General features: G+C 43.1%; 1 protein-coding gene across 9 annotated transcripts in view; it reads left to right on the forward strand.

The window, feature by feature from the left end:
- Positions 1-27,733, forward strand: part of GAL3ST1 (galactose-3-O-sulfotransferase 1) — a 213,897-nt gene that overhangs the window by 114,960 nt on the left and 71,204 nt on the right. For 5 of the 9 annotated variants that reach the window (XM_075829509.1, XM_075829474.1, XM_075829502.1 and 2 more), the window contains 2 exons: positions 18,662-18,795; positions 19,989-20,122. The exons of 2 other annotated variants lie outside the window; for them this stretch is intronic. In XM_075829509.1, the coding sequence (XP_075685624.1) occupies positions 18,662-18,795; positions 19,989-20,122 (268 nt within the window). Of the gene's footprint in view, positions 1-18,661; positions 18,796-19,988; positions 21,823-27,733 lie in introns of those variants that run through there. 2 more of the 9 variants (XM_075829518.1, XM_075829526.1) reach the window with 2 other exon arrangements.

Below are 27,733 nucleotides of genomic sequence, written 5' to 3' on the forward strand. Positions count from 1 at the left end.
TAAACGACCCCATTTCGAAAACTAGACCCCTTAAGGTATTTATCTAGGGGTATAGTTAGCATTTTGACCACACAGGTTTTTCGCTAAATATATTGGAATTAGTCTGTAAAAATTAAAATGTACTTTTTTTCTGAAACAACATAGAAATTTTTATTATTTACAAGGAATAACGAAGAAAATGCACCCCAACATTTGTAAAGCAATGTCTCCCGATTACGACAATACCCCATATGTGGTAATAAACTGCTGTTTGGACCCACAGCAGGGCTCAGATGGGAAGGAGCGCCATTTGGATTTACGATTTTGCTGGAATGGTTTTCGGTGCCATGTCGCCTTTGCAATGCACTGGAGGGACCAAAACAGGGGAAACCCCCCAAAAGTGACCCCATTTTGGAAAAACCTTCAAGGAATTTTTCTAGGGGTATAGTGAGCATTTACACCCCACGGGTCTTTTGCAGAGTTTATTGGAATTAGGGCGCGAAAATTAATTTCAACATTTTTTCCACTAAAATGTTGCATTTTCTCATTTTCACAAGGGATAAAGGAGGAAAAAAACAACCATTTTTTATAAAGCAATTATAAAGCAATTCCGAGTACGGAAATACCCCACATGTGGTCAAAAGTTTTTCTCATTAGAAATGAATTAACCCTTTCAGGACTGATCCATTTTTTGCTTTCATATTTTAGATTTTAACTCCCCGCTTTCCAAGAGCCATAACGGTTTTATTTTTCCATCAATAGAGTGGTGTGAGGGCTTATTTCTTGCGGGAGGAGCTGCAGTTTTTTATTGGTACCATTTTTTGGTACATAAAAAGTGATTCAAAAGTTGTATTACATTTTTTTTTAGAGCGAAGGTGACAAAAAAAAAAAAAATAGTGATTTTGGCGGTTTCAATTATTACATTTTTTTAAGGTGTTCACTGTGCAAATTAAATAATGGTATATTGTAATAGTTCGGACTTTTACGGACGTAGCGATACCAATTTCGTTCATTTTTTTACATTACTTTAGAAGAAAAATGCGAAAAGGTGTTTTGTTTTTTTAACTTAAAAAAAAAAAATTCTCACTACTAATAACTATAATTCTTCTACACATTTTATTAATCAATCCCCTTAGGGGACTTGATCCAGCGATCATTGGATCACTGGTACAATATACTGCAATACTAATGTATTGCAATATATTGTTATTCTTACAGGCTTCTGTAACAGAGCGATCGCTGTTCCTGTCCGTTAGTACCGAGGGGGCCTGCTGTAATACACAGCCGACACCCGCAGCGTATGGAGCGGGCTCAGCACGTGAGCCGGCTCCATACATCAACAGACGCACCATGACGGGCAATTAAGTCATAGTGCGCAAAGGGGTTAATGCGCAGCGGATGGTTCAAAGTGAAAATTGCAATTTTCCACTGATACGCCATTTTAGTGCATAATATGTTGTGCCCAGTTTGTGCCACAGAAGACAAATACCTCATAAAGCGTTAAGCGGGTTCTCTCAGGTATGGCGATGCCATACGTGTGGGCGCAAACTGCTGCTTGGGCACGCTGCAGGGCTCAGAAGGGAGGGAGCGCCATTTTGCTTTTGGAGCGGAGATTTTGCTTGGTAGTTTTTCTGTTTTGGGTTTCGCTGGTATTTCAGTTTATAATGTGGGGTATATGTAATCTGTGCGGAGAACATCAGGGCATAATAAGAGGGTATGATAATGGGGTAAATAAATAATATTTCATAGATATGTGACTGGTGTCGCACTGATAAATGGCGCCCGATCTTATCCGCTTTTGGAACACTCTGCACATTTAGCATCGCCATATTCTGAAAGCCAGAACTTTTTTATTTTTTCACCACCGGAGCTGTGTGAGGGCTTATTTGTTGCGGGACAATCTGTCGTTTTCATTGGTACCATTTTGGGGTACATGCGATTTTTTTTTGATCACTTTTTATTACATTTTTTTGCAATCCTTTTTGCGGCGCTCACCATACGCTATAAATGACATTTTTACTTTATTCTGTGAGTTGGTACGGTTACGGCGACACCAGATGTATATAGGTTTGGTTTTTGTTTTTAGCGTTTGCACAATAAAATGACTTATTTATAAAAAAAAAAAAATTCTGTGTCACCATATTCTGAGAGCCGTAATTTTTTAATTTTTTAGTCAAAAAAGCTGTGTAAGGGCTTGTTTTTTGCGGGATGGATAGAAGTTTTTATTGGTACTATTTTCGGGAACATGCGACTTTTTGATCACTTTTTATTCTTTATTTAGGGAGCGGTGGTGACCAAAAAAATTGTGATTCTGTCGTAGTTTTTTATTGATTTTTTTTGGGGTGTTCATCGTGCGGGAAAAATAACATTATGGTTTTATAGTTGGGGTCGTTACGAACGCGGTGATACCAAATATGTGTACTTTTTTAACGTGTTCATTTTTTTTCTATAATAAAAGTCTTATTATAGGGGAAAAAAGCATTTAGTGTTTATAGAACTTATAACTTTTGTTTTTACTCTTTTTTTAAAACATTTTTATTACTTTTTTTTACTTTTTTTACTTGTCCCACTAGGGGACACTTAGTCTTGCAGCTTTGATCGCTGCTAGAGTACATTACACTACACACGTAGTGTAATGTACTCTAACTGTCATTGTGACGTGACTGTCACACTGACAGGAAGCAGAGGAGGAACGGCCGGAGGCTGTTCCTCCGAGGCTTCCGTACATAGCAACCCGGAGGTCATTATCTGACCTCCGATTGCTGTGACAAGCATCGGTAGCCCCCACGATCACTTCGTGGGGGCTGCTGATGTGCTTCAAACCACTTAAATGCGGCGACGGCAATCCGTCGCCGCACTTAAGGGGTTAACTGCCGAAAGCAGCGGCGATGGTCCGCTGTCCGGCGAGACTGATGTCTCAGCTGTCTAGGACAGCTGTCAGCGCGCGTCTGTCACTCTGTGTTTGCACAGAGTGACAGTTTGAAATGCGGACGAAAATGAACGTCATGGTGCGGGAACTAGCAGCCGACCATGACGTTCATTTTCGTCCTTGGTCGTTAAGGGGTTAAGTTACAAACTCGTCCCCCTCATTTATTGACTGTTAAAGCCGCCTTGATGTCTTGGAAGCTGATTGTGGTCCAAAAAGCTCTCTTTCCGCTGCGGGTGTTTGATATGTCCCTGCAAATTCTTACGCAGTTGATTCCTGATTTAGACCTTTCTAATTGGGGAACGCAAGGCATTGGGAAATTGTTGGATATTGGGAGTGGTAGTCTCTTGTTGTCCTTTGCAGAGGTCTCAAATAAATACTCTATACCACAGGTCGACTTTTACAAGTATTTGAGATTTCGGCACTTTATCTCAAGTATTCATATTAGAGATAATCCCCCTAGAACACCTTATGAACTATATTTCCATCACTATAGTAAGACTATGAAGGGTGTTTCTAAGGCGTATCTCGTTATTTCAGAGCTTCTACAGACTAAAACTCTTGCATGTCTGTCACACTGGGAAAGAGATTTACATCTTACTGCAGGGTCTGTGGATTGGGAATCCAATATTTGTTGGAGATGTTGTGTTTCCAAGGGAACACTTTATCACGTATTTTGGGAGTGCCCTCTTTTAAGATTGTTTTGGGACAAAATAGACAAACTCTTGACTACTGTTTTACAGTATTCCTTCGTTTGTAGTCCGGCATTAGCGTTACTTAATATTGGAGTTGCTGACTTTCATTCTCATGATAGAACAATCATATTGCGTCCCTCTCGACATCCGGCCCGACGTCCTGGATGACGTTTCAGGCCATGTGACCGCTGCAGCCAATCACAGGTCAATCACAGGCTGCAGCGGTCACATGGACTGCCGCGTCATCCAGGGATGTCGGGCTGGATGTGAAGAGAGGGACGCGTCACCAAGACAACGGCCGGGTAAGTATGAATTTCTTTAACTTTTACAGAAAAGGCTGTCCCTTCTCTCTATCCTGCACTGATAGAGAGAAGGGGCTGCCGATTAGTGCAGTGCTATTTTGCCGCCAAAAACGTGCCCGTAAATACGGGTGGAATACGGGTGACACCGGACCCATATTTACGGGCAGGGGTTCGTAAATACTGGTGCAAAACGGGTGGAATATGTGTGACACCGGACCCGTATTTACGCCAGTATTTACGGGTGGGAAAAAATACGGTCGTGTGCATGAGGCCTAATACTGGAAGAAATCTTGGCAGATACTCAATGGCAATACTGGGACGAATGAAAAGGAAGCTGAATAACTATACAAAGCTAATAATTGTAGTAAATGTACAATTTCTCTTCCAGACAAATTGTCCTTGGTGTATTGAGGGGCTTAATGACTGTAAATGTTTAACTTAGAAAATAGTTACACCTATGCTTGCTCACTCTCCCAGATAACCCGTGAGTCTCCTGAAAAAGTCTCCCCCCAAAGCTCGGCACTGATTTATGTTGCTAATATAAATCATTCAATTTGTCTTGCTTTTTTGTGGGAGCACAATTATGTCACTATCAGGCCTCATGCACACGAACGTATTTTTGTCCTCCCGTAAATACTGGCGTAAATATGGGTCCTTGGTCTCAAGTATTCGCCCCGTATTGCACCAGTATTTACGGACCCATGCCCGTAAATACGGGTCTGGTGTCACCAGTATTCCACCCGTATTTACGGGCACGTTTTCGCTGCAAAATTGCACTGCACTAATCGGCAGCCCTTCTCTCTATCAGTGCAGGATAGAGAGAAGGGACAGCCCTTTCCGCAGTAAACGTAAAAGAAATTCATACTTACCCGGCCGTTGTCTTGGTGACGCGTCCCTCTCTTGACATCCAGTCCGACCTCCCTGGATGACGCAGCAGTCCATGTGACTGCTACAGCCAATTGGCCTGTGATTGGCTGCAGCGTTCACATGGGATGAAACGTCATCCCGGGAGGCCGGACTGGAGGAAGAAGAAGAAGAGTCCTGGGTAAGTTAACTTTTAATACTATTAACTCCAGCCAGGGGCGTAGCTAAAGGCTCATGGGCCCCGATGCAAAAGTTCTTATTGGGCCCCCCCCCCTGCAAACTCCTCATGGCCGACGGTCCGCAGCTTTCAGCTGCATCGCTGGGTCTCCTAAGTGACCCAACAATGCAGCACTAGCAGCCAGGGCGTCACTAAGGCTGGGTTCACACACCCTATTTACGGACGTAATTCGGGCGTTTTAGCATTGAATTACGTCCGAAAGTGCAGCTCAAAAGCATTGGCAAACATCTGCCCATTCATTTGAATGGGTCTTACGATGTTCTGTGCCGACGGTCATTTTTTTTACGCGCTGCTGTCAAAAGGCGGCGAGTAAAAAAGACACCTGCGTCAAAGAAGTGCCTGTCACTTCTTCAGACGTAAATGGAGCCGTTTTCAATGGACTTCATGAAAAACAGCTCCAATTACGTCCGTAATGGACGCAGCGAAAGACGCCTGCACATGCCTTTACGGCTGAAATTACGGTGCGGTTTTCTCCTGAAAAAGGCACCGTAATTTCAGCCGTAATGAACGCTACCATGTGAACATACCCTCAGGGCTTAAAATGTCAGGGGAAATAGCCCCAATACATATGTGTCCGCGCCAAAAAAAATGTGTGTATAGGAGACAGCATAGCATATCTGTCACGGACACTGGGTTTGTGGACCCACTAGGCCGCTCCGCCGTAGCGGGGAGGCAGCTGACAAGGTCACAGTCTATGTGAAAGTAAGATAGCAGACAGTAATGCTTAGGTACCTGAAATAGTCCGGACGGTGACTGTGGCTTCAGCACGGATGGAGGCAGGTGCGGAATGTGGCGCCAGACATGGCGGGCAGTATACGATGAGCAGATAGCACTTGACGTGGCAGATGGCACTTGACGTGGCAGACGGCACTTGACGTGGCAGATGACACTTGACGTGGCAGATGGCACTTGAACACGGGTAGGCACAGGAACAATGCGGAATACAGGAACGGTAACAGGGCACGGGTAACAGCTGGAACGGGAGACACTAAGGGACCATTTGCGAGACAGACAGGGAAAGACTAACAACGCTCAGGCAAGGATCAGAAGGGCTGGGGCATTCTTATAGGGCAGGGAATCACGTGGGTTAATGATCATTGTTTTCATGTGCGCGCGCTGGCCCTTTAAGAGTGGGCGCGAGCGTGCGCACGCACCCTACGGGACCCGGCCGGACGGAGCGGAAGTGAGCGCTGGCATCTCCTAGGAGGGAGACGGAGGCCAGCGCTCACAGATCCATGGCTGCGGGCGTCGGGAGGTGAGTGAACCCGACGGCCCGCAGCCATGGGCGCTACAATATCTATAGCACTACGACCCTATAAACTATGGTTAGGATTAGATACATTGACTGAGCAGACAATATCACACATGATAGGATTAGATGCAGTGGCCCAGCAGACAGTATCACACATGATAGGATTAGATACAATGACTCAGCAGACTGTATCACACATGATTGGATTAGATACAGGACTTAGCTCGCTGACATTGCGGCTCCAGCGTTGGACCCAGGAAAGGTAAGAATAATAATTTTGCTTCTTTATGTGTTACTGATTATTTTTGTGTGTTTGTGTTTTTTTACAGGTTCGGTTGTTGGACTTTGGATACGAGGACTTCAATGACGGCGTTTTTTTTATTCTCAATAAAATGGTTAATGAGGGTTGTGTTTTTTTATTTCAATAAAATATTTTTTCTATGTGCTTGTATCTTTTTAAACTTTATTATCACCGCCTTAGCAATGGCCGCTGGCTGATTGACAACGCCCATTACTAAGGCGGGGCTTAATGTTAGCAGGTGCAGAGGCCAACACTAACCCCCATTATTACCCCGATACCCACCGCCACCAGGGGTACTGGGAAGAGCCGGGTACGAACCAGTACCCGTCCATCTGCAGTGACGGGCAGGCAGCGGGGTGGCCGCAGGCTGGTAGTATTAGGCTGGGGAAGGCCAAAAATAGTGGCACCTACCACACTGGTAATGCTGCCTGCTGCTGCTGTGTTGTATCTGGCTGGTTCTGAAAATTGGGGGGGACCCCACATCGTTCTTTCCAATTATTTTTTTATTATTTTTTTTTTAAATGACGTGGGGTCCCCCCATTTTTCATAACCAGCCAGATACAATAAAGCAGCAGCAGCAGCCTAGCATTACCAGGGTGGGAAGGGCCACTGTATCTGGCCTTTCCCCTCCTGATACTACCAGCCTGCGGTCGCCCCAGTGGCGACCATCACTAGAGATGGTCAGGTACTGGATCGTACCTGGCTCTTCCCAGCACCCATGGTGGCGGTGGGTACTGGGGTAATAAAGGGGGTTAGTGTTGGCCTCTGCATCGGCTAACACTAAGCCCCACCATAGCAATGGATGCTGTCAATGAGCCGGCGGCCATTACTAAGGCGGTAGTAATATAGTTTAAAAAAAAACAAAGACATAGAAAAAATATTTTATTGGAATAAAAAAAAAAACACACAACCCTCATTAACCATTTTATTAATAATTTAAAAAAAAGCCGTAATCGAAGTAGTCCTGGAATCCGCCATAGTCCAACGACCGAACCTGTAAGAAAACACACAAAAAAACGATTAGTAACACATGTGTTAGGCTTAGATACAGGGCCCATGTGTGATACTGTCTGTGGGACCCTGTATCTAAGCCTACCACAAGGTAGGCTTAGATACAGGGTCCAGCAGACAGTAATCTTATACAGTATAAGATTACTGTGTGCTGGACCCTGTATCTAAACCTACAGTGTGGTAGGCTTATATACAGGGCACATCAGACAGGATCACACATGGGCCATGTATCTAAGCCTACCATGTGATTGGCTTAGATACAGGGCCCAGCAGACAGGATCACGCATGGGCCATGTATCTAAGCCTACCATGTGATTGGCTTAGATACAGGGCCCAGCAGACAGGATCACACAATCTGTGATCCTGTCTCATGGGCCCCCTAAGCCTGCTACATCGTAGGCTTAGGGGTTGTGCAGTCCCTAAACATTGATGGCCTATCCACAGGATAGGCCATCAATAGCTGATGTGTATGGGGTCCGTCTCCCGGGACCCGCCAATCAGCTGTTTTGAAGGGGCCGCAGCACTCGTGCGAGAGCTGCTTCCCCTTCATTTCACTACTCGCTCACACTGTGAATCGCCGACACCGATTCACAGTGTGACCGGAATGAAGTGACCAGAATGAAGGGGAGCAGCTCTCGTACGAGTGCTGCGGCCCCTTCAAAACAGCTGATTAGCGGGTCCCGGGAGTCGGACCCCGCCAGTCAGGGCTAATCTTACCTTCCTCTTCAGCCGCGGCGGTAGTTCTGTCGTCTCGATGCTGTGCGCGGCGCATAGCGCTGTGACGTCATGCGCTGCGCACAGCGCTTGACGTCAGGACCTCCGCTGCGATCCGGAACAGGAAGGTAAGTACAGTCTGTTACTATAGTAACAATTGCGACCACTGCGACCCCTATAGCTACGCCAGTGACTCCAGCGGTAGCCACTGTCCCGGGTGCTGAGAGTTACTGCCGATCAGTTAATTCTTTCAGCACCCTGGACAGTGACTATTCCCTGACGTCGCCTAGCAACGCTCCCGTAATTACGGGTGCACACACGTAGCCACCCGTAATTACGGGAGCCCCATAGACTTCTATGGGCCTGCCAGTGGGGTTATTACGGCCTGAAATAGGACATGTTCAACGGCACGGGCACCTTCCCGTAAGCATACGGGAAGGTACCCGTGGCCAATAGAAGTCTATGGGCCCCTAATTACGGGCCGTAATTATGGCTCGTAATTACGGGCGTTTTTACGTTCGTGTGCATGAGGCCTAACTAAGGGGCAATCTGCTGACAATATTAGTCAAGGTAATCTCCAGGCACTAATAATGGGGACAGACTGCCGACAATATGAATGAGGACACTCTGATAGTGCTGTTAATGGGGGCACTTTGAGTAACACTGCTAATGTGAGGGTGTTAGCATTATTTGTGAAAAGGACTTATGTAGGAGAAATTTTATGGCACATAAAAGACACTGTGTCACAACGAGGGGTGTGGACCCACTAGGTCGTACCGCATAGCGGGATAGCAGTTGGCCAAACAGGTATAATACAATGTCTATAGTTCTGAACGGGTACCTGAGGCAATGTAGACAGTAGCGGTCGATTCAGGCTAAAATGAGGTTCCGACAGTAGACAGATGCCCGGCGGGGTGCGGCACAGTAGATGCAGCAGAAGGCACAACACGACTCCAACTCTTGAAGGCACGGTAGCACGGGATAGAGGGTACAGGCAGCAGGAACGGGAAACATTGGGAACTGGAAAACATTAGGAGACCATTTGCAAGGACAAACTTAAGGTAACACAACAACGCTCAGGCAAAGATCGAGAGGGCAGAGCCCTTTTTATAGTCTAGAAGCATTCTGGGCTAATTGCAGCTATTCTGCAAATGTGCGCGTACTGGCCCTTTAAGGCCATGCACGCGTGGGCGCGCGCGCCCTGGGGGAGACAGTTTCCAGACAGGGAAGTGAGTGCCGGCATCTCCCAGGAGGGACATGCCGCCGGGAACTCGCTCGTCCATGGCCGCAGCCGTCAGAGGGTAAGTCAGGACGACAGTCCATGGCCATAGACGTTACACACTGCATTCAGATTACCTGAATACTGTTGACTTTTAATCCCACTTAACCCCTTCCCAAAATTTGTCATATGGATACTGAAACTGAGTCGGTGCCACCATCCCTGGGTGTTACACCTGACACCCTGGGGTAATGGCGGGGGATCAACTTGGGTCTTATGGACACCCGCGTGTCCTGCCAGTTTGGAACTACATTACCGTTCAAAAGTTTGGGGTCACCCAGACAATTTTGTGTTTTCCATGAAAACTCACACTTCTATTTATCAAATGAGTTGCAAAATGACTAGAAAATATAGTCAAGACATTGACAAGGTTAGAAATAATGATTTTTATTTGAAATAATAATTTTCTCCTTCAAACTTTGCTTTCGTGAAAGAATGCTCCATTTGCAGCAATTACAGCATTGCAGATCTTTGGCATTCTAGCTGTTAATTTGCTGAGGTAATCGGGAGAAATTTGACCCCATGCTTCCAGAAGCCCCTCCCACAAGTTGGATTGGCTTGATGGCCATTTCTTGCGTACCGTACGGTCAAGCTGCTCCCACAACAGCTCTATGGGGTTGAGATCTGGTGACTGCGCTGGCCACTCCAATACAGATAGAATACCAGCTGCCTGCTTCTTCCCTAAATAATTCTTGCATAATTTGGAGGTGTGCTTTGGGTCATTGTCCTGTTGTAGGATGAAATTGGCTCCAATCAAGCGCTGTCCACAGGGTATGGCATGGCGTTGCAAAATGGAGTGATAGCCTTCCTTATTCAAAATCCCTTTTACCTTGTACAAATCTCCCACTTTACCAGCACCAAAGCAACCCCAGACCATCACATTACCTCCACCATGCTTGACATATGGCGTCAGGCACTCTTCCAGCATCTTTTCAGTTGTTCTGCGTCTCACAAATGTTCTTCTGTGTGATCAATGCAAGGTGGAAAAAATTAGGATCTATTTAGGCGCTGCTGCGTGGTGTAAACGGGATATAAATCCAGAAGCCAGGTAAATGTAAATGGTTTATTGCTATGCAACGCGTTTCAACGCCGAAATGGCGTTTTCGTCAGGCATGGTGAACACAAAAAGAGACATGTATTTATACAGAAAGTAAATCATCTGCTTTGGGCCAGTACAGACTGGACAGTTAGGCAAAAAACCGCCAAAACCTCAGGGGGGGGGAGGGTCTAAGGGGGGTCAAAGTTCAAAAGGTACAGTCTATTGTAATACATTTAGTGGTATTTAATCAATAAAACGTAAATACACAGTAAAATCAATAAAAACAGTAATAAAAGACGAGTTGTCACGGCCCGGATCTGGCAGCAGCTATTTCGTGGATTTCTCCATTCAACTCTTCTAACCTCACGGTGAGCATTTATTTATTTATTTCTCACCTCCACCTTCTTTGATCCACACCAAGTGGCACCGTGGCTTCTTGCCCTTTCTCTACTTCTGTGTGATCCAAACACCTGAAACTTCGATTCGTCTGTCCATAACACTTTTTTCCAATCTTTCTCTGTCCAATGTCTGTGTGCTTTTGCCCATATTAATCTTTTCCTTTTATTAGCCAGTCTCAGATATGGATTTTTCTTTGCCACTCTGCCCTGAAGGCCAGCATCCTGGAGTCGCCTCTTCACTGTAGACATTGACACTGGCGTTTTGCGGGTAATATTTAATGAGGCTGCCAGTTGAGGACCTGTGAGGCGTCTATTTCTCAAACTAGAGACTCTAATGTACTTGTCTTGTTGCTCAGTTGTGCAGCGGGGCCTCACACTTCTCTTTCTACTCTGGTTAGAGCCTGTTTGTGCTGTCCTCTGAAGGGAGTAGTACACACCGTTGTAGGAAATCTTCAGTTTCTTGGCAATTTCTCGCATGGAATAGCATTCATTTCTAAGAAAAAGAATAGACTGTCGAGTTTCACATGAAAGCTCTCTTTTTTTCTAGCCATTTTGAGAGTTTAATCGAACCCACAAATGTAATGCTCCAGATTCTCAACTAGCTCAAAGGAAGGTCAGTTTTATAGCTCCTCTAAACAGCAAAACTGTTTACAGCGGTGCTAACATAATTGCACAAGAGTTTTCAAGTGTTTTCTAATCATCCATTAGCCTTCTAACACAGTTAGCAAACACAATGTACCATTAGAACACTGGAGTGATGGTTGCTGGAAATGGGCCTCTATACACCTATGTAGATATTGCATTAAAAACCAGACGTTTGCAGCTAGAATAGTCATTTAGCACATTAACAATGTATAGAGTGTATTTCTGATTAATTTAATGTTATCTTCATTGAAAAAAACTGTGCTTTTCTTTCAAAAATAAGGAAATTTCTAAGTGACCCTAAACTTTTGAACTGTAGTGTATGTCCCCAGCGGAGGATTCTTCTGTCTGCCAGACGCACAAAAGTCCTCCCTGGTGGAATGTCTCTAACTTGCAGAGGGTTGACAGGGAAGATGCAGGACGGATTAATGATACTCTGTGGAGACTCCATAGAGTCCTCTGTCTCTAACGACCTGGACAAGGCATCGGCCCTCACATTCTTGTCGGCGGACGGTAGTGGAGCTCAAACTGGAACCGGGCAAAGAACAGCCACCACCTGGCCTGACGGGGATTCAGTCGTTGGGCCGTCTGGAGATAAGTGAGGTTTTTGTGGTCTGTGAATATCAAGATGGGATGAACTGCGCCCTCTAATAGATGTCTCCACTCCTCTAGAGCCAATTTGATGGCCAGTAACTCCCGATCCCCAATCGAGTAGTTGCGTTCTGCGGAAGAGAAGAGCTTGGAGTAATAGCCACATACCATTGACTTGCCTTTGGAACCTCTCTGAAACCGGAGTGCAACAGCACCTACAGAGGAGGCGTCCACCTCCAACGAGAACTGTCGAGAAACATCTGGATGATGGAGGATAGAGGCTGAGGTGAAGGCACTCTTCAGGCTATTAAATGCGGCTTCCGCCTCTTGAGTCCACACCTTGGCGTTCATGCCTTTCTTGGTGAGGTTAGAGATAGGAAATTTCAGTGAGGAAAAGTTTGGAATGAACTGTCTGTAGAAATTGGTGAATCCCAGAAAGTGCTGTATGGCCCTCAAGCCTTGAGGGCGTGGCCTTTCCAGGACGGCCTTTACCTTTTCAGGATCCATCTTGAGACCTCGATTCGAGATGATGTAGCCTATGAAGGGTAGAGCATCTCTCTCAAACACGCACATCTCCAACTTGGCGTACAGACGATTCTCCCTAAATTTGACGGACATGTCTCCGATGAGCCATTGTATCTGGAGAAAAAAATCAAGATGTCATCAAGATTAGACCACAACACAAACATAGAGGAGTTCACAGATGATGTCATTAACGAACTCCTGGAAGACCGCGGGAGCATTACACAGACCGAAAGGCATTACTAAATATTCATAGTGTCCGTCACGGGTGTTAAATGTCGTCTTCCATTCGTCACCCCGGCAAATCCGGATTAGGTTGTAAGCCCCACGCAGGTCTAGCTTTGAAAAAATCTTGGCTCCACGTATGTGATCAACCAGTTCAGAAATCAGTGGCAACGGATACCTATTTTTTACTATGATCTGGTTGAGACCCCGGTAGTCAATGCAAGGACGCAGAGAACCATCCTTTTTCTTGACAAAGAAGAACTTGGCTCCTGCCGGGGAGGAAGGCTTCCGTATGAAGCCCCTCTCCAAGTTTTCCTTAACATAGGCGGACATGGACAGGGTCTCTGGCACGGAGAGAGGATATACCCTACCACGGGGAAGGGATGTAGCAGGAACTAGGTCGATATCCCCATCTGAGGAGGAGATGGGGACCAGCGCTCACATATCCATGGCTGCGGTCGTCAGGAGGTGAATGAGCCTGACGGCCCTCGGCCATGGGCATGACACATATACACCCACATTATAAACTGAAATACCAGTAAAACTCCAAACAAAACTACTACCAAGCAAAATCCATGCTCCAAAAGCCAAATGGCGCACCCTCCCTTCTGAACCCTACAGCGTGCCTAAACAGCTGTTTACTTCCACATATATGGCATCGCCATACCCAGGAGAACCCTTTTAACAATTTTTGGGGTGTGTGTCTCCAGTGGCACAAGCTGGGCACGACATATTTGCCACTGAAATGGCATATCTAGGGAAAAATTTAAATGTTTACTTTGCACCATCCGCAGCGCAATCATTTATGGAAAAGACCTGTGGGGTGAAAATGCTCACTACACCCCTTAATAAATGCCTTGAGGGGTGCAGTTTCCAAAATGGGGTCACTTCTCTGGTTTCTTTTATTACTTCACATCAGAGCCTCTGCAATTGTAAACCAATACTGTGTAAATCACCAAATTAGGCTTCAACATCGCATGGTACTCTTTGACTCCTGAGCCTGGTTGAATGTCCAGGCAAAAGATTAAGGCCACATGTAAGGTGATTCTAAAACCGGGAAACACGGTATAATAATTAGAGAGCTGTCTTGTTTTGGTGGCAAAAGATGGGCACCACATATTGGCATATATATGGAAAAAAAATCCTATTTTCACTCTGCAACATCGAGTGCACATTAATTTCTGCAAAACACCTGCGGGGTTAACATGCTCACTACACCCCTTGGTGAATACCTTGAGGGGTGTAGTTTCCAAAATGGGGTCAATTCCGGGGGGTTTCCACTGTTTTGGTCCCACAGGGGCTTTGCAAATGCGACCAATCCAGCAAAATCTGTACTCCAAATGCCAAATTGCGCTCCTTCCCTTCTGAGCCCTACTGTGTGCCCAAACAGCAGTTTATGACCACATATGGGGTATTGCCATACTCTGGAGAAATTACTTTGCAAATATTGGGGTTCTTTTTTTCCTTTATTTGTTGAGAAAATGAAAATTTTTGACCTAATACTGTCACGGTCTGTGTGAATGTGAACCAACTAGGCCACACTGCCGTAGTGGGGAGGTAGCTGGCCAAACAACTGAGCACCGCAGCAATACAAAATCCCGCACCAGGGTATTTGAATAGTCCAGACAGTGGCCGAGGCTTTGGCACTGATGGAGGTGGATGCAGCAGGTTACGCCAGATGTAGCGAAACACACTGGACATGGCAGATGACACTAGACGTGGCAGGAGACACTGGACGTGGCAGACGATAGCAGGTGCAGTGAGACCCGACTCCAACACTAACAGACTCAGGAACAAGAACACAGCACGGGATACAGGATACAGGTAACAGGGCACGGGTAACAACAGGAGCGTGATAACACTAAGGGACCATTTGCAAGACTGACATGGGAATACTAACAATGCTCAGGCAAGGATCAGAAGGGCAGGTCCCTTTTTATAGTCCAGGGAATCATGGGCAGTTGATGATGATAATTTAATTTGTGTGCGCTGGCCCTTTAAGGTCGGGCACCCTACGGGACACAGCAGACCTGTGCGGAAGTGAGCGCTGGCATCTCCTGGGAAGGAGATGCGAGTCAGCGCTCACAGATCCATGGTTGCGGCCGCCGGGAGTGAGTAAACCCGATGGTCCGTGGCCATGGATGCTTCAAATACACCCCTAGATGAATTCTTCAAGGGGTGTAGTTTCGTGAATGGAGTCACTTTTGGCTAGTTTCCACTGTACTGGTACCTTAGGGGCTTTGCAAAAGTGACATGGTTCCAAGAAATCAATCCAGCAAAATCTGTACTCCAAAAGCCAAATCCTTCTCTTCTGATCCTTACCGTTTGCCCAAACAGCAGTTTATGACCACATGTGGGGTATTTCCGTTCTCCAGAGAGGTTGCTTTACAAATGTTGGGGTTAGTTTTTTCCTTTATTTGTTGAGAAAATTAAAAATTTTGAGCTAAAGCTACGACTTACTGAAGAAAAAGGATTGCTTTTATTTTCACTGCCCAATTCTAATAAAATCTATGAAACACCTGTGGGCTCACTACACCCCTGGATTGATTCCTCAAGGGGTGTAGTTTCCTAAATGGAGTAACTTTTTGGGCGTTTTTACTGTTTTGGTCCCTCAGAAATTGCTTTCCAAATTTTGTGGTGGTTTTTCTCCTTTTAGTCCTTGTGGACATGAGAAAAAATTAGCTAAACCTACATTTTCTTTGAAAAAATTTAGATTTTCATTTTCACGGCCTACTTCCAATAATTTCTGCAAAAAACCTGTGGGGTCAAAATGCCCACTATACCCCTAGATAATTTCCTCAAGAGGTGTAGTTTCCAAAATGGGGTCACTTGTGGGGGGGGGGGGTTTGTCCTCTCAGGGGCTTTGCAAATGCCACGTTGGCCTCCGCAAACCTCCTGCTAAATTTGAGCTCCAAAAGCCAAATGGCGCTTTTTCCCTTCTAAGCCCTGTCCAAACAGCCGTTTATTACCACATGTGGGGTATTGTTTTGCTCGGGAGAAATTGCTTTACAAATGTTGCAGTGCTTTTTCTCCTTTAGTCCTTGTGGAAATGAGAAAAAATTAGCTAAACCTACATTTTTAGATTTTACATTTTAACAGCCTACTTCCAATAATTTTTGCAATAAACCTGTGGGGTCAAAATGCTCACTATACCCCTAGGTAATTTTCCTTGAGGGGTGTAGTTTCCCAAATGGATTTCCACTGTTTTGGCACCGCAAGAGCCCTTCAAACCTGACATGGTGTCTAAAATATATTCTAATATAAAGGAGGGCCAAAATCCACTAGGTACTCCTTTTGCTTCTGAGGCCTGTTCTTCAGTCGATAAACACACTAGGGCCACATTTGAGATATTTCCTAAAACTGCAGAACCTGGGTAATAAGTATTGAGTTGCGTTTCTCTGGTAAAACTTTCTGTGTTAGAAAAAAAATGGATTAAAAATGAATTTCTACAAAAAAAAAAAATTTGTAAATTTCACCTCTACTTTGCTTTAATTCCTGTGAAACGTCTAAGGGTTTAAGAAACTTTCTAAATGTTGTTTTGAATACTTTGAGGGGTAAAGTTTTTAAAATGGGGTGACTTTTTGGGGGTTTCTAATATATAAGGCCCTCAAAGCCACTTCAGAACTGAACTGTAAAAATAGCCTTTTGAAATTTCATTGAAAATGTGAGAAATTGCTGCTAAAGTTCTAAGTCTTGTAACGTCCTAGAAAAATAAAAGAATGTTCAAAAAACGATGCCAATCTAAAGTAGACATATGGGGGATGCAAGCAGATACATTTAAATTTAGAAAAATGCACATTTTTGCAATTTTTCCCTACATTTTTGTGTTTTTCACAATTAAATACTGGATGTATCGAGCAAATTTTGCCAGTAACATAAAGTCCAATGTGTCACGAGAAAGCAATCTCAGAATCGCTTGGATAGGTAAAAGCATTCCGAAGTTATTAACACATAAAGTTAAACATGTCAGATTTGAAAAATGAGGCTCTATCAGGAAGGTCAAAGCGGGAAGGGGTTAAAAGGATACATTTACCTAAAGTAAAGGTAATATTGGATGTTCTTAACAATTGTATTGCTATTACTGGAATCTGTTTGGCTTAGCCTTTTTTGTTGTAGCTAAGGACGTTTCTGGCACCCCCAGTAGCTACATTAGGAGCACTAGTGGAAACTATTCATATTGAGGGATTATTCTGCTCTTATACTGAAGAAATACATTACTACTTTTAATTGTATAGTAATTTTACATGCAGACCAGGTTATTTGTGGTATGACCTAAGAAAAGTGATACATTTTCAGATGATATTGTCTGCTTCTGGTCTTTTTGAGGCCTTGTTGTGGCGAGGCCCTATTGTTATGCAGGGATAAGAAAATATACGGTCCCCATAATAAAAAAAATTACATAACATTCACCCCAGGACAAATAAAAAGTAACCAGCGTAATGCTATAAGCAAGTGGAAACAGAGAAGCAGGACCCATACCTCTAGTTCAGCATTTATTTGCAGTTCATAAGGACATTTTGCTACTGAGCAAGTGTACAAGCATTTTAACTATTCTCCTTCAATAAATCTATTGACATAACCTGTAGAATCATTAACGTTAGGTAGTCAGTGATTACTCATTAAAACCTCAAATTGTTCCTGCAGTAGTTAATGGAATATTAAGGGAATATTTTTTTTCTGTAGTTACCAAGGTGTACGTAAATACTGTGAGATCAGAGTAAAATTGATCAATGCAGGAATTTGCTCGGACAATTTTGTGAAATGGTCAATGACCTCATCATTGAGGCAGTGGTGACTTCATTATGTGTCTTAATTTTTTTTATAACGTATTTATTTAAGTCAAATGTCAATATTTACTGGAGTGGTCTTGCATGAGGATTATTGCAAATTGGTATGATGTAAAATTGTTTCAGGTAGCAGAATGTTTGACTGTGAAGAACTTTACTGCTGTTTATCCAATTTCCTAATATATAGATGTGTGCTTTGAACCAAAGGTGGACCTGCACTTTAAAAATTCTGTGAAATCAGACTTGTACATCTGAATATGGTTTGTAAAAATCCCATGCATATGCAGCAAAAACAATCCCATTCAGATGTATGGAAAAGATTTCTGCTGCAGAAATTTTCTATAGATGAAATCTGCCACATGTGAAGTAACACTATATATATATCGATGAAATGAACAGATCTTGACCTGCAGGAGATCATAACAGTGAATTCAAGTCATCACTATTGCTTTCAATTTCTATACTGCATGTATTGTTCATGCAGTGAAAGTCCTTTTAGACAGGCCAATGATCGGGCAAATGAGCGTTCATATGAGCGCTCGTTCCCAAACATTGCCCTATGTAAACATGGCAACGATCATCCGCAAATGCTCGTTCATTGGCTGATCGGCTCGTTTATGCGGCCAATAAAATTAGTTGCTATTCGACAGTACATCTCCCTGTGTAAACAGGGAGATGTGCTGCCAACGTGATGCAAATGTACAGCAACAATTGTTTGTTCCCATAGATTACCAATCATAGCTCCTTTTTAAGGGAGTAAACAATCGCCGATTGACAAGCTGTCTCATCGATCTGTGCTCGTTTTTACGGCCCATATATCGAGCTGTGTAAAAGGACCGTAAGTGCAGAAATCAGATAACAATCATCTATAACAGCTATAGCATCTTCTTTTGCAGATGATGTGTGTACAGACCCAGGGCAAGCTCTGTCGATCGGTATGGAAAGGTTTGGTCCTGGGAACTCTTCTCACCACTTTTTTGATCTTGCTGTATTCATATGCAGCTCCTCCACTTAGCCTTAGCAGCACAGAGTGAGTAATGTGATTTATTTTAACATAAACATTTTACATTTCATTAATTTTATATAAAATTGAAAAGATTTACTTGACTGTCAACTTCTCAGGACTCTGAGCTATGGTTACTTAATAATGTGCTTTGATTAAACAGTTCTGAATTATGTTATTTTGGTAGATGATCAAATTGAAGAAGCTGTAGTTCAGCGATACATTTCACAGTATGCTCTATGTTGCTTATAATACTGAGCATGAACAGGGCAGAAATCTTCTGTCAGAATCACATTGACAAAATAGTGACTACATAAAGGCCATTTTCACACATCAGCTTCCAGATGTTACATGAATATGAATGAGACTTGTAAAAATATCATTCATATTTTGCATTTGAAAACCATGCGTTGACGCTGATGGGGAAAAATGCATGTAAGCATGGTCTTCGTTTTTTTATGTGAAAAAAACATGAAGAAAAGCATGATTGTTTTGCTTCTGCCTTGTGACATTGATATTAATAATTTACTTCTATAATTATCAAATGTTTACACAGTGGTTGTATTCCTTGTGCCCTAAATAAATTCATTTTGTACCTTGCCCAGGTTTAATATTTCTATGTTCTTTCCAGTAGACTCTCGTAAAATACTTCTCAACTTGCTCAACTATAAATTGCCCATAAACTGCGCCTGTACGGTATTCAGAAATCCCAGTTTGTTAATAAATTTAGATTAGGAGCAGAGAATCTATATCATAAAAGTATCTGGACAGAATATCTGCTGCTACGTCTAAAAGGTACAGCTTTCTCTTTCACAAGCAGACTGATGTTCATACTGTGGGCCATGATACTGGCACTCTATAGCAATAGACCAGAAGACGGTGGAGAGTCTGTAGATTCTCAGTCCAAAGCCAGAGAACGTGGTATATGTTTAGGCGGGAGTTAGAGGAAGGAGAATAGTTTAGATACTTTTTTGTCAATTTCCATAGGGCTGTGTAATTCTATGTGAATGTACTGTATACAGTGCCCAAATTTCTGCCTCAGTGTTATTTTATAGTACTGTAGTATTTTACTATTTATATACTGTATGTAAAAAAAATTCACAGAAAAAGTATTTAATTATAAGTGATACTACGCAAGGCACAGGAAGGAAGTGAGCCTGTTACACAAATTGTAAAATGTTTATGTCCGTTTCATTGTTTACCTTTTCTATTCTTTTCAGAGATCCTACATCTTTCCAATGTCATCAACCTTCACCTCCTGAATCCCCAGTACCCACATCCAATTCTACTGCAAAGTCTAAATTGCACTGCCTCCCTCACCATAACCTTATGTTTCTTAAAACCCACAAGACAGGTAGTAGCACAATCCTTAACATTTTGTTCCGCTATGGAGAGAAGCATCGACTCCACTTTGCCTTCCCACGAGGACGCAATGATTTTGACTATCCAAGCTATTTCCAGCGTCGGCAAGTTGAGGGATACCATCCAGGTTTATGCTTTAATATCATTTGCAACCACATGCGTTACCGTCATTCAGAGGTGAACCTGCTGATGCCCTCAGATACAGTGTTTGTCACAGTGCTGAGAAATCCAGCTCTACTTTTTGAATCTTCATTTCAATACTTTGCACGTGTTGTACCCTTAACTTGGCAGTTACCAGGAACTGGAAGTGAGCAGAAGATGGACGCCTTCCTGAGCAATCCAATGAACTACTATGACTCCAGCGGATTCAATGCTCACTACCTGCGTAACTTGTTGACATTTGACCTGGGCTATGACAATGAAATGAATATAGAGGACCCCAAGGTGTCAGACTTACTTAAGCAACTTGATAGTCGCTTTCAGTTGGTCATGCTGTTAGAATATTTTGATGAGTCTTTGCTACTGTTATGTGACTTGATGTGTTGGAACATGGATGACATACTTTACTTTAAACTTAATGCCCGAAAAGACACTAGTGGCTCACGTTTGAGCCCAGAGATGTACAAACTAGCACAGGAGTGGAATGCACTAGACACACGTATCTACCAACATTTCAACGCAACGTTCTGGAGAAAAGTAGAGCAGTATGGAATGGACAGGATGAAGAAGGATGTCATAGAATTAAGAAGGAGAAATGAAGAACTTAAACAAGAATGTATTGCAGGTGGTGGCCCAGTAGATGCCAGCAAGATACAAGAATCTGGGCTACAGCCTTGGCAACCATTGGGGAAAATATCTATCCAAGGATATAATCTGAAAAAAAACATTTCACTCAAGCACAAACAGCTGTGTCGAAATATGCTGACTCCTGAAATACAGTACATGAGTCAGCTAGGAGCAGACCTGTGGGTCACACGACTGTGGGGTAACATTAGGGCACTGCTGAACTGGTAACTGATGGGTAAAGAAGAAATCATTGTGTGCCTCAAATGTGCTGGGAGTCACAGACAGTATTTGAGATATGTGACAAAATCAAGCTGGTATCCTAGATAACAGCAGGGTGCTAAAAAGAGGGAAAGCTTTATGATGATGTCATATTTTAACTTTACAAGTATTTTTCTAGAATCAGTATTTTTAGGCAGGGTATGTTAATTGTGTAAAACAGACGGCTTCTGAACAGGGTATCTTTGTACCAATGAAACACTGAGAGAATCATTAACTGTGCACTCCTTTCAATTTATAATGCTCTGTATGTTTTATGGCTCTGCCTCAGTCATGTCAGATGGACAGCTGCGAGGATTTTATGAATATAGTCTTTTATAGTCACGTACGACGCCCCAGCTCTAACACTAATTGTGTATGCTTTTAACGAACATTTTCCTTTTCTTGTAGTTATTTTTGAATTCTATGGGCATGTAACAGCACAATAAGGTAACTCTATTTGGGAGGCCTTCTTCTTGTGTCACAGTAAACAATGTGAACTGACCTCATTTCAAAAATTGAGATTACTCTACTTGAGAACCTGGTGCAAATGGCAGAAATGTGCAGTCACTTGAAGCAAAAAGTTAGATACCTTATTTAATTATTCTGTCTTGCACTGAAATTAAAAAGTTAATGTCTGATTAATTGCAACTGCTATGGACTATTGCTGTTTGTACTATGCTCTATTTAAGCTTTTTTTTTTTTTTTTTGTTAAATAAACCTAAAGATTGTATTGTTATAACGCCTCAATATATGATACAGTTATATAAGCAAAAAAAAACCAAACAAGTGTAGGTTCCTGAGAGTTATCAGGGTTGCGTGTCTGTACGGTCATTGTGCAGGGTTATCATAGAGTCAGAGCTGTGGGTACAGGTGTGTTTCTGCCTTTATGACATATAGTTTGAACTCTGACCATTATGTCATGTGGCTCTTCAGTCATCACAGTGAATTATGCTGAACCTCAGTTTATCTCTACCCCAATCATAATAATACAGTATCAGTGGTGGACATTCTGACACCAGCAGTGGTACACAGTTGTACATATATGTTGCTTATATTACTAATGACAATAATACCAAGTATGTACGGTAAAATTGTGCCGTTTACCACGCAGATTTCCTGAGCAGTAGTCCCACATTCTGTCAGCTTTTCTTTATATTTATATATAGGAAGCATTTTTTTTCCAAAATACTCCAAAAAATTATGAGAGAGCCAACTGAAAGAGGTTATTAACCAAACAACTTCCAAATATTCTGTACACTGAGGTATACTGGTACTATGTTGAACATGCAGTCCCAGAAACACATACTGTAGTTAGCTAGGATATTTTTTATAATATTTGTTTAGCTGGCATTTTAACTCTAGTAATAAGTACAGTACATGTTCTTATTTTAAAGCACTGGCGTAGCTATAGGGGTCGCAATTGCGACCGGGCCCCGAAGCCAGGGGGCCCACGGCCCCCCGCACCACATCAATAAAAAGTTACTATAGTAACTTGGGCCGCGGGCGCCTGTTACTATAGTAACAGACTTTACTTACCTTCCTGGTTCCGGATCGCAGCGGAGGTCCTGACGTCAAGCGCTGTGTGCAGCGCATGACGTCACAGCGCTATGCGCCGCGCACAGCATCGAGACGACAGAACTCCCGCCGCGGCCGAAGAGGAAGGTAAGGTTAGCCCTGACTGGCGGGGTCCGACTCCCGGGACCCGCCAATCAGCTGTTTTGAAGGGGCCGCAGCACTCGTACGAGAGCTGCTCCCCTTCATTCCTGTCACTTCATTCCGGTCACACTGTGAATCCGTGTCGGCTATTCACAGTGTGGGCGAGTAGTGAAATGAAGGGGAAGCAGCTCTCGTACGAGTGCTGCGGCCCCTTCAAAACAGCTGATTTGCGGGTCCCGAGAGACACATCAGCTATTGATGGCCTATCCTGAGGATAGGCCATCAATGTTTAGGGACTGTACAACCCCTAAGCCTACGATGTAGCAGGCTTAGGGGGCCCATGAGACAGGATCACAGATTGCGTGATCCTGTCTGCTGGGCCCTGTATCTAAGCCAATCACATGGTAGGCTTAGATACATGGCCCATGCGTGATCCTGTCTGCTGGGCCCTGTATCTAAGCCAATCACATGGTAGGCTTAGATACATGGCCCATGAGTGATCCTGTCTGCTGGACCCTGTATCTAAGCCAATCACATGGTAGGCTTAGATACATGGCCCATGCGTGATCCTGTCTGCTGGGCCCTGTATATAAGCCTACCACACTGTAGGTCTAGATACAGGGCCCCAGCACACAGTAATCTTATACTGTATAAGATTACTGTCTGCTGGACCCTGTATCTAAGCCTACGTTGTGGTAGGCTTAGATACAGGGTCCCACAGACCGTATCACACATGGGCCCTGTATCTAAGCCTAACACATGTGTTACTAATCATTTTTTGTGTGTTTTCTTACAGGTTCGGTCGTTGGACTACGTCGGATTCCAGGACTACTTCGATGACGGCTTTTTTTTTATTATCAATAAAATGGTTAATAAGGGTTGTGTGGGGTTTTTTTTTTATTTCAATAAAATATTTTTTCTATGTCTTTTTGTTTTTTTTTAAACTATATTACTACCGCCTTAGTAATGGCCGCCGGCTGATTGACAGCATCCATTGCTAAGGCGGGGCTTAGTGTTAGCGGATGCAGAGGCTAACACTAACCCCTTTTATTACCCCAGTACCCACCACCACCACCAGGGGTGCTGGCAAGAGCCGGGTACGATCCAGTACCTGACCATCTGTAGTGATGGTCGGCCACTGGGGTGGCCGCAGGCTGGTATTATCAGGAGGGGAAAGGCCAAAAACAGTGGCCCTTCCTACCCTGGTGATGCTAGGCTGCTGCTGCTTTATTGTATCTGGCTGGTTATGAAAAATGGGGGGGACCCCACGTCATTTAAAAAAAAAAAATAATAATAAATAATTGGAAAGAACGATGTGGGGTCCCCCCCAATTTTCATAACCAGCCAGATACAACACAGCAGCAGCAGGCAGCATTACCAGGGTGGTAGGTGGCACTGTTTTTGGCCTTCCCCAGCCTAATACTACCAGCCTGCGGCCACCCCGGTGCCTGCCCGTCACTACAGATGGTCGGGTACTGGTTTGTACCCGGCTCTTCCCAGTACCCCTGGTGGCGGTGGGTACCGGGGTAATAATGGGGGTTAGTATTAGCCTCTGCACCTGCTAACATTAAGCCTCGCCTTAGTAATGGAGGTTGTCAATCAGCCGGCGGCCATTACTAAGGCAGTGATAATAAAGTTTAAAAAGATACAAGCACATAGAAAAAATATTTTATTGAAATAAAAAAACACAACCCTCATTAACCATTTAATTGAGAATAAAAAAAACGCCGTCATTGAAGTCCTCGAATCCGAAGTCCAACAACTGAACCTGTAAAACAACACAAAAACACAAAAATAATCAGTAACAAATAAAGAAGCAAAATTATTATTCTTGCCTATCCTGGGTCCAGCGCTGGAGACGCAATGTCAGCGAGCTGGGCCCTGTATCTAATCCAATCATGTGTGATACTGTCTGCTGAGATGTGTATCTAATCCAATCATGTGTGATACTGTCTGCTTGGCCCTGTATCTAATCGTATCTTGTGTGATACTGTCTGCTGGGCCCTATATCTAATCCGATCATGTGTGATACTGTCTGCTGAGCCACTGTATCTAATCCTATCATGTGTGATACTGCCTTCTGAGCCACTGTATCTAATCTTATCATGTGTGATACTGTCTGCTGAGCCACTGTATCTAATCCTATCCATAGTTTATAGGGTCGTAGTGCTATAGATATGCTATGCTGTCTCCTATACACACATTTTTTTGGGCGGACACATATGTATTGGGGCTATTTCCCTGACATTTTAAGCCCTGAGGGTATGTTCACACGGCAGCGTCTGTTACGGCTGAAATTACGGTGCTGTTTTCAGGAGAAAACAGCACTGTAATTTCAGCCGTAATGGCATGTGCAGGCGTCTTTCGCTGCGTCCATTATGGACGTAATTGGAGCTGTTTTTCTATGGAGTCCATGGAAAACGGCTCCATTTACGTCTGAAGAAGTGACAGGCACTTCTTTGACGCGGGCGTCTTTTTTACGCGCCGCCTTTTGACAGCGGCGCGTAAAAAAAAAAGACCTTCGGCACAGAACCTCATAAGACCCATTCAAATGAATGGGCAGATGTTTGCCAACGCTTTTGAGCCGCATTTTCGGACGTAATTCAATGCTAAAACGCCCGAATTACGTCCGTAAATAGGGTGTGTGAACCCAGCCTTAGTGACGCCCCCGGCTGCTAGTGCTGCATTGTTGGGTGACTTAGGAGACCCAGCAATGCAGCGATACGCCCCTGTTTTAAAGTACTTTGTTTTAAAATCTCAGATTAATTGTCTTATTTTCCAGCATGGCCCTATTTCTTGTGTATATTTTTTGCCTGTAAATATATGTACTTAAGTGTTCAAGAGATGTCTCTCTATTAAACCACCTACTGCAACACAAACATTGAGTATTACTGGATGTCAATTTTAACAAACTGAGTTTATAATTATATTGTGTCACTTCACAACATTCCTGTTAAGAATGCAACTGTGTTGAAGACTTTTGTACCCTTTTTATATGAGAGCCATGATCACTATGACGGCCCGGCTCCTGAGAACCCTGACAAGCAGCTGAAGGTGGAAGTTGTCGCTGGTTTAATATTAGTGACTCTCCGCTTTGGATCATACAGGAAAGATGTAGGCACGATCAGTAGCATTGGACAAAATGATCATATCTGTTGATTCTGTGACTGTTGCGCTATTAAATGAGTCATGTTTTAGTACCTGGGCAGATATAGGCACGGCCAGTAGCATTGGACAAAGTGATAATATAGTATATCATGTGACTGATGCGCTATTATATTAGACCCTAGTAGCTGGCGGGCATAAATATATACATTATTCACAACTTATTGCCACAAAGACAAATAATGCCCTTTTCCAATTCTACCTAACTACATGATCATAATGTAATAAAACTAAACTTTTATTGAATAAATTGAAAAAAACACAAAATAATTTAAAAACCCAATGCGGTCCTATAGCTTGAGTATAGATATTGTAATCTCAATCTGCTACTAGCAGTATTGGTATTGAAGTGCTGAGTATTACACAAACCGAACGACTGTAGTCCACTGTGTTATTAGTTCAGTATTTTCTACTAGGATACCACATTGTAATTAAATTCTATTCACCATTAGCACAGGGGTATCGAGGCTAATGCCGTCAATTCAACATATTTATAGACATTGTATGACGCAGCAGAGGCTTGCACTATAAGATGGATTTAAAGTATTTATTAAGACCACAAAAGGGCTGCTAACACTGTGTGGGAAATTTATATTTGAAGTAAGGCGGATCTTCTACTTTGTTCTCGCGAGAGGTAAGCCCGGGTCTTGCAGCGACTTAATTCCCACTTTCCCATCTAAATAAAGTTGCGGAGTGTGCATGTTGGTGGTGGAGTCCAAAGGAATAGCTTGTGCGGCCAGCAACTACTCTATTTAACCCCTTAAGTATACAGCATGTTTTCGCCTAATGGACCATGCCATTTTTTTCAAATCTGACATGTCACTTTATGTGATAATAAATTTGAAATGCTTTTATTTTTTCAAGCAATTCTGAGATTGTTTTCTCGTGACACATTGTACTTTAAGTTAGTGGTAAAATTTGGTCGATACATTCAGAGTTTATTTGTGAAAAATACAAAAATGTAGAGAAAATTTCCAAAAATGAGCATTTTTCTAAATTTAAATGTATCTACTTGTAAAACAGATAGTAATACCACACAAAATAGTTACCAGTTAACATTTCCCATATGTCTACTTTATGTCTGCATCATTTTTTGTTATCTCTTTTATTTTTCCAGGACGTTACAAGGCTTAGAACGTTAGCAGCAATTTCTCACATTTTCAAGAAAATTTCAAAAGGCTATTTTTTCAGGGACAAGTTCAGTTCTGAAGTGGCTTTGAGGGCCTTATATATTAGAAAACCTCTATAAAACACCCCATTTGAAAAACTTCACCCCTAAAAAGTATTCAAAACAGTATTTAGAAAGTTTCTTAATCTTTTTGGTGTTTCACAGGAATTAAAGCAAAGTGGAGGTAAAATGTACAAAATCTGTTTTAATTCATTTTTTTCTGTAACACAGAAGGCTTTAACAGAGAAACACAACTTCATATTTATTGCCTGGATTCAGCAGTTTTTAGAAATATCCCACCTGTGGCCCTAGTGTGCTACTGGACTGAAACACAGGCCTAAGAAGCAAAGGAGCACCTAGTGGATTTTGGGGCCCCTATTTTCTTAGAATATATTTTAGGCACCATGTCAGGTTTGATGAGGTCTTGTGGTGCCAAATCAGGGGAAACCCCACCAAAAAAAGACACCATTTGGCAAACTACACCCTCAAGGAATTTATCAAGGGGTATAATGAGCATTTTAACCCCACAGGTTTTTTGCTGAACTTAGTGGAATTAGGATGTAAAAATGA

The sequence above is a fragment of the Rhinoderma darwinii genome, chromosome 1, assembly GCF_050947455.1.
Source record: "Rhinoderma darwinii isolate aRhiDar2 chromosome 1, aRhiDar2.hap1, whole genome shotgun sequence".
Classification (NCBI taxonomy): domain Eukaryota; kingdom Metazoa; phylum Chordata; class Amphibia; order Anura; family Rhinodermatidae; genus Rhinoderma; species Rhinoderma darwinii.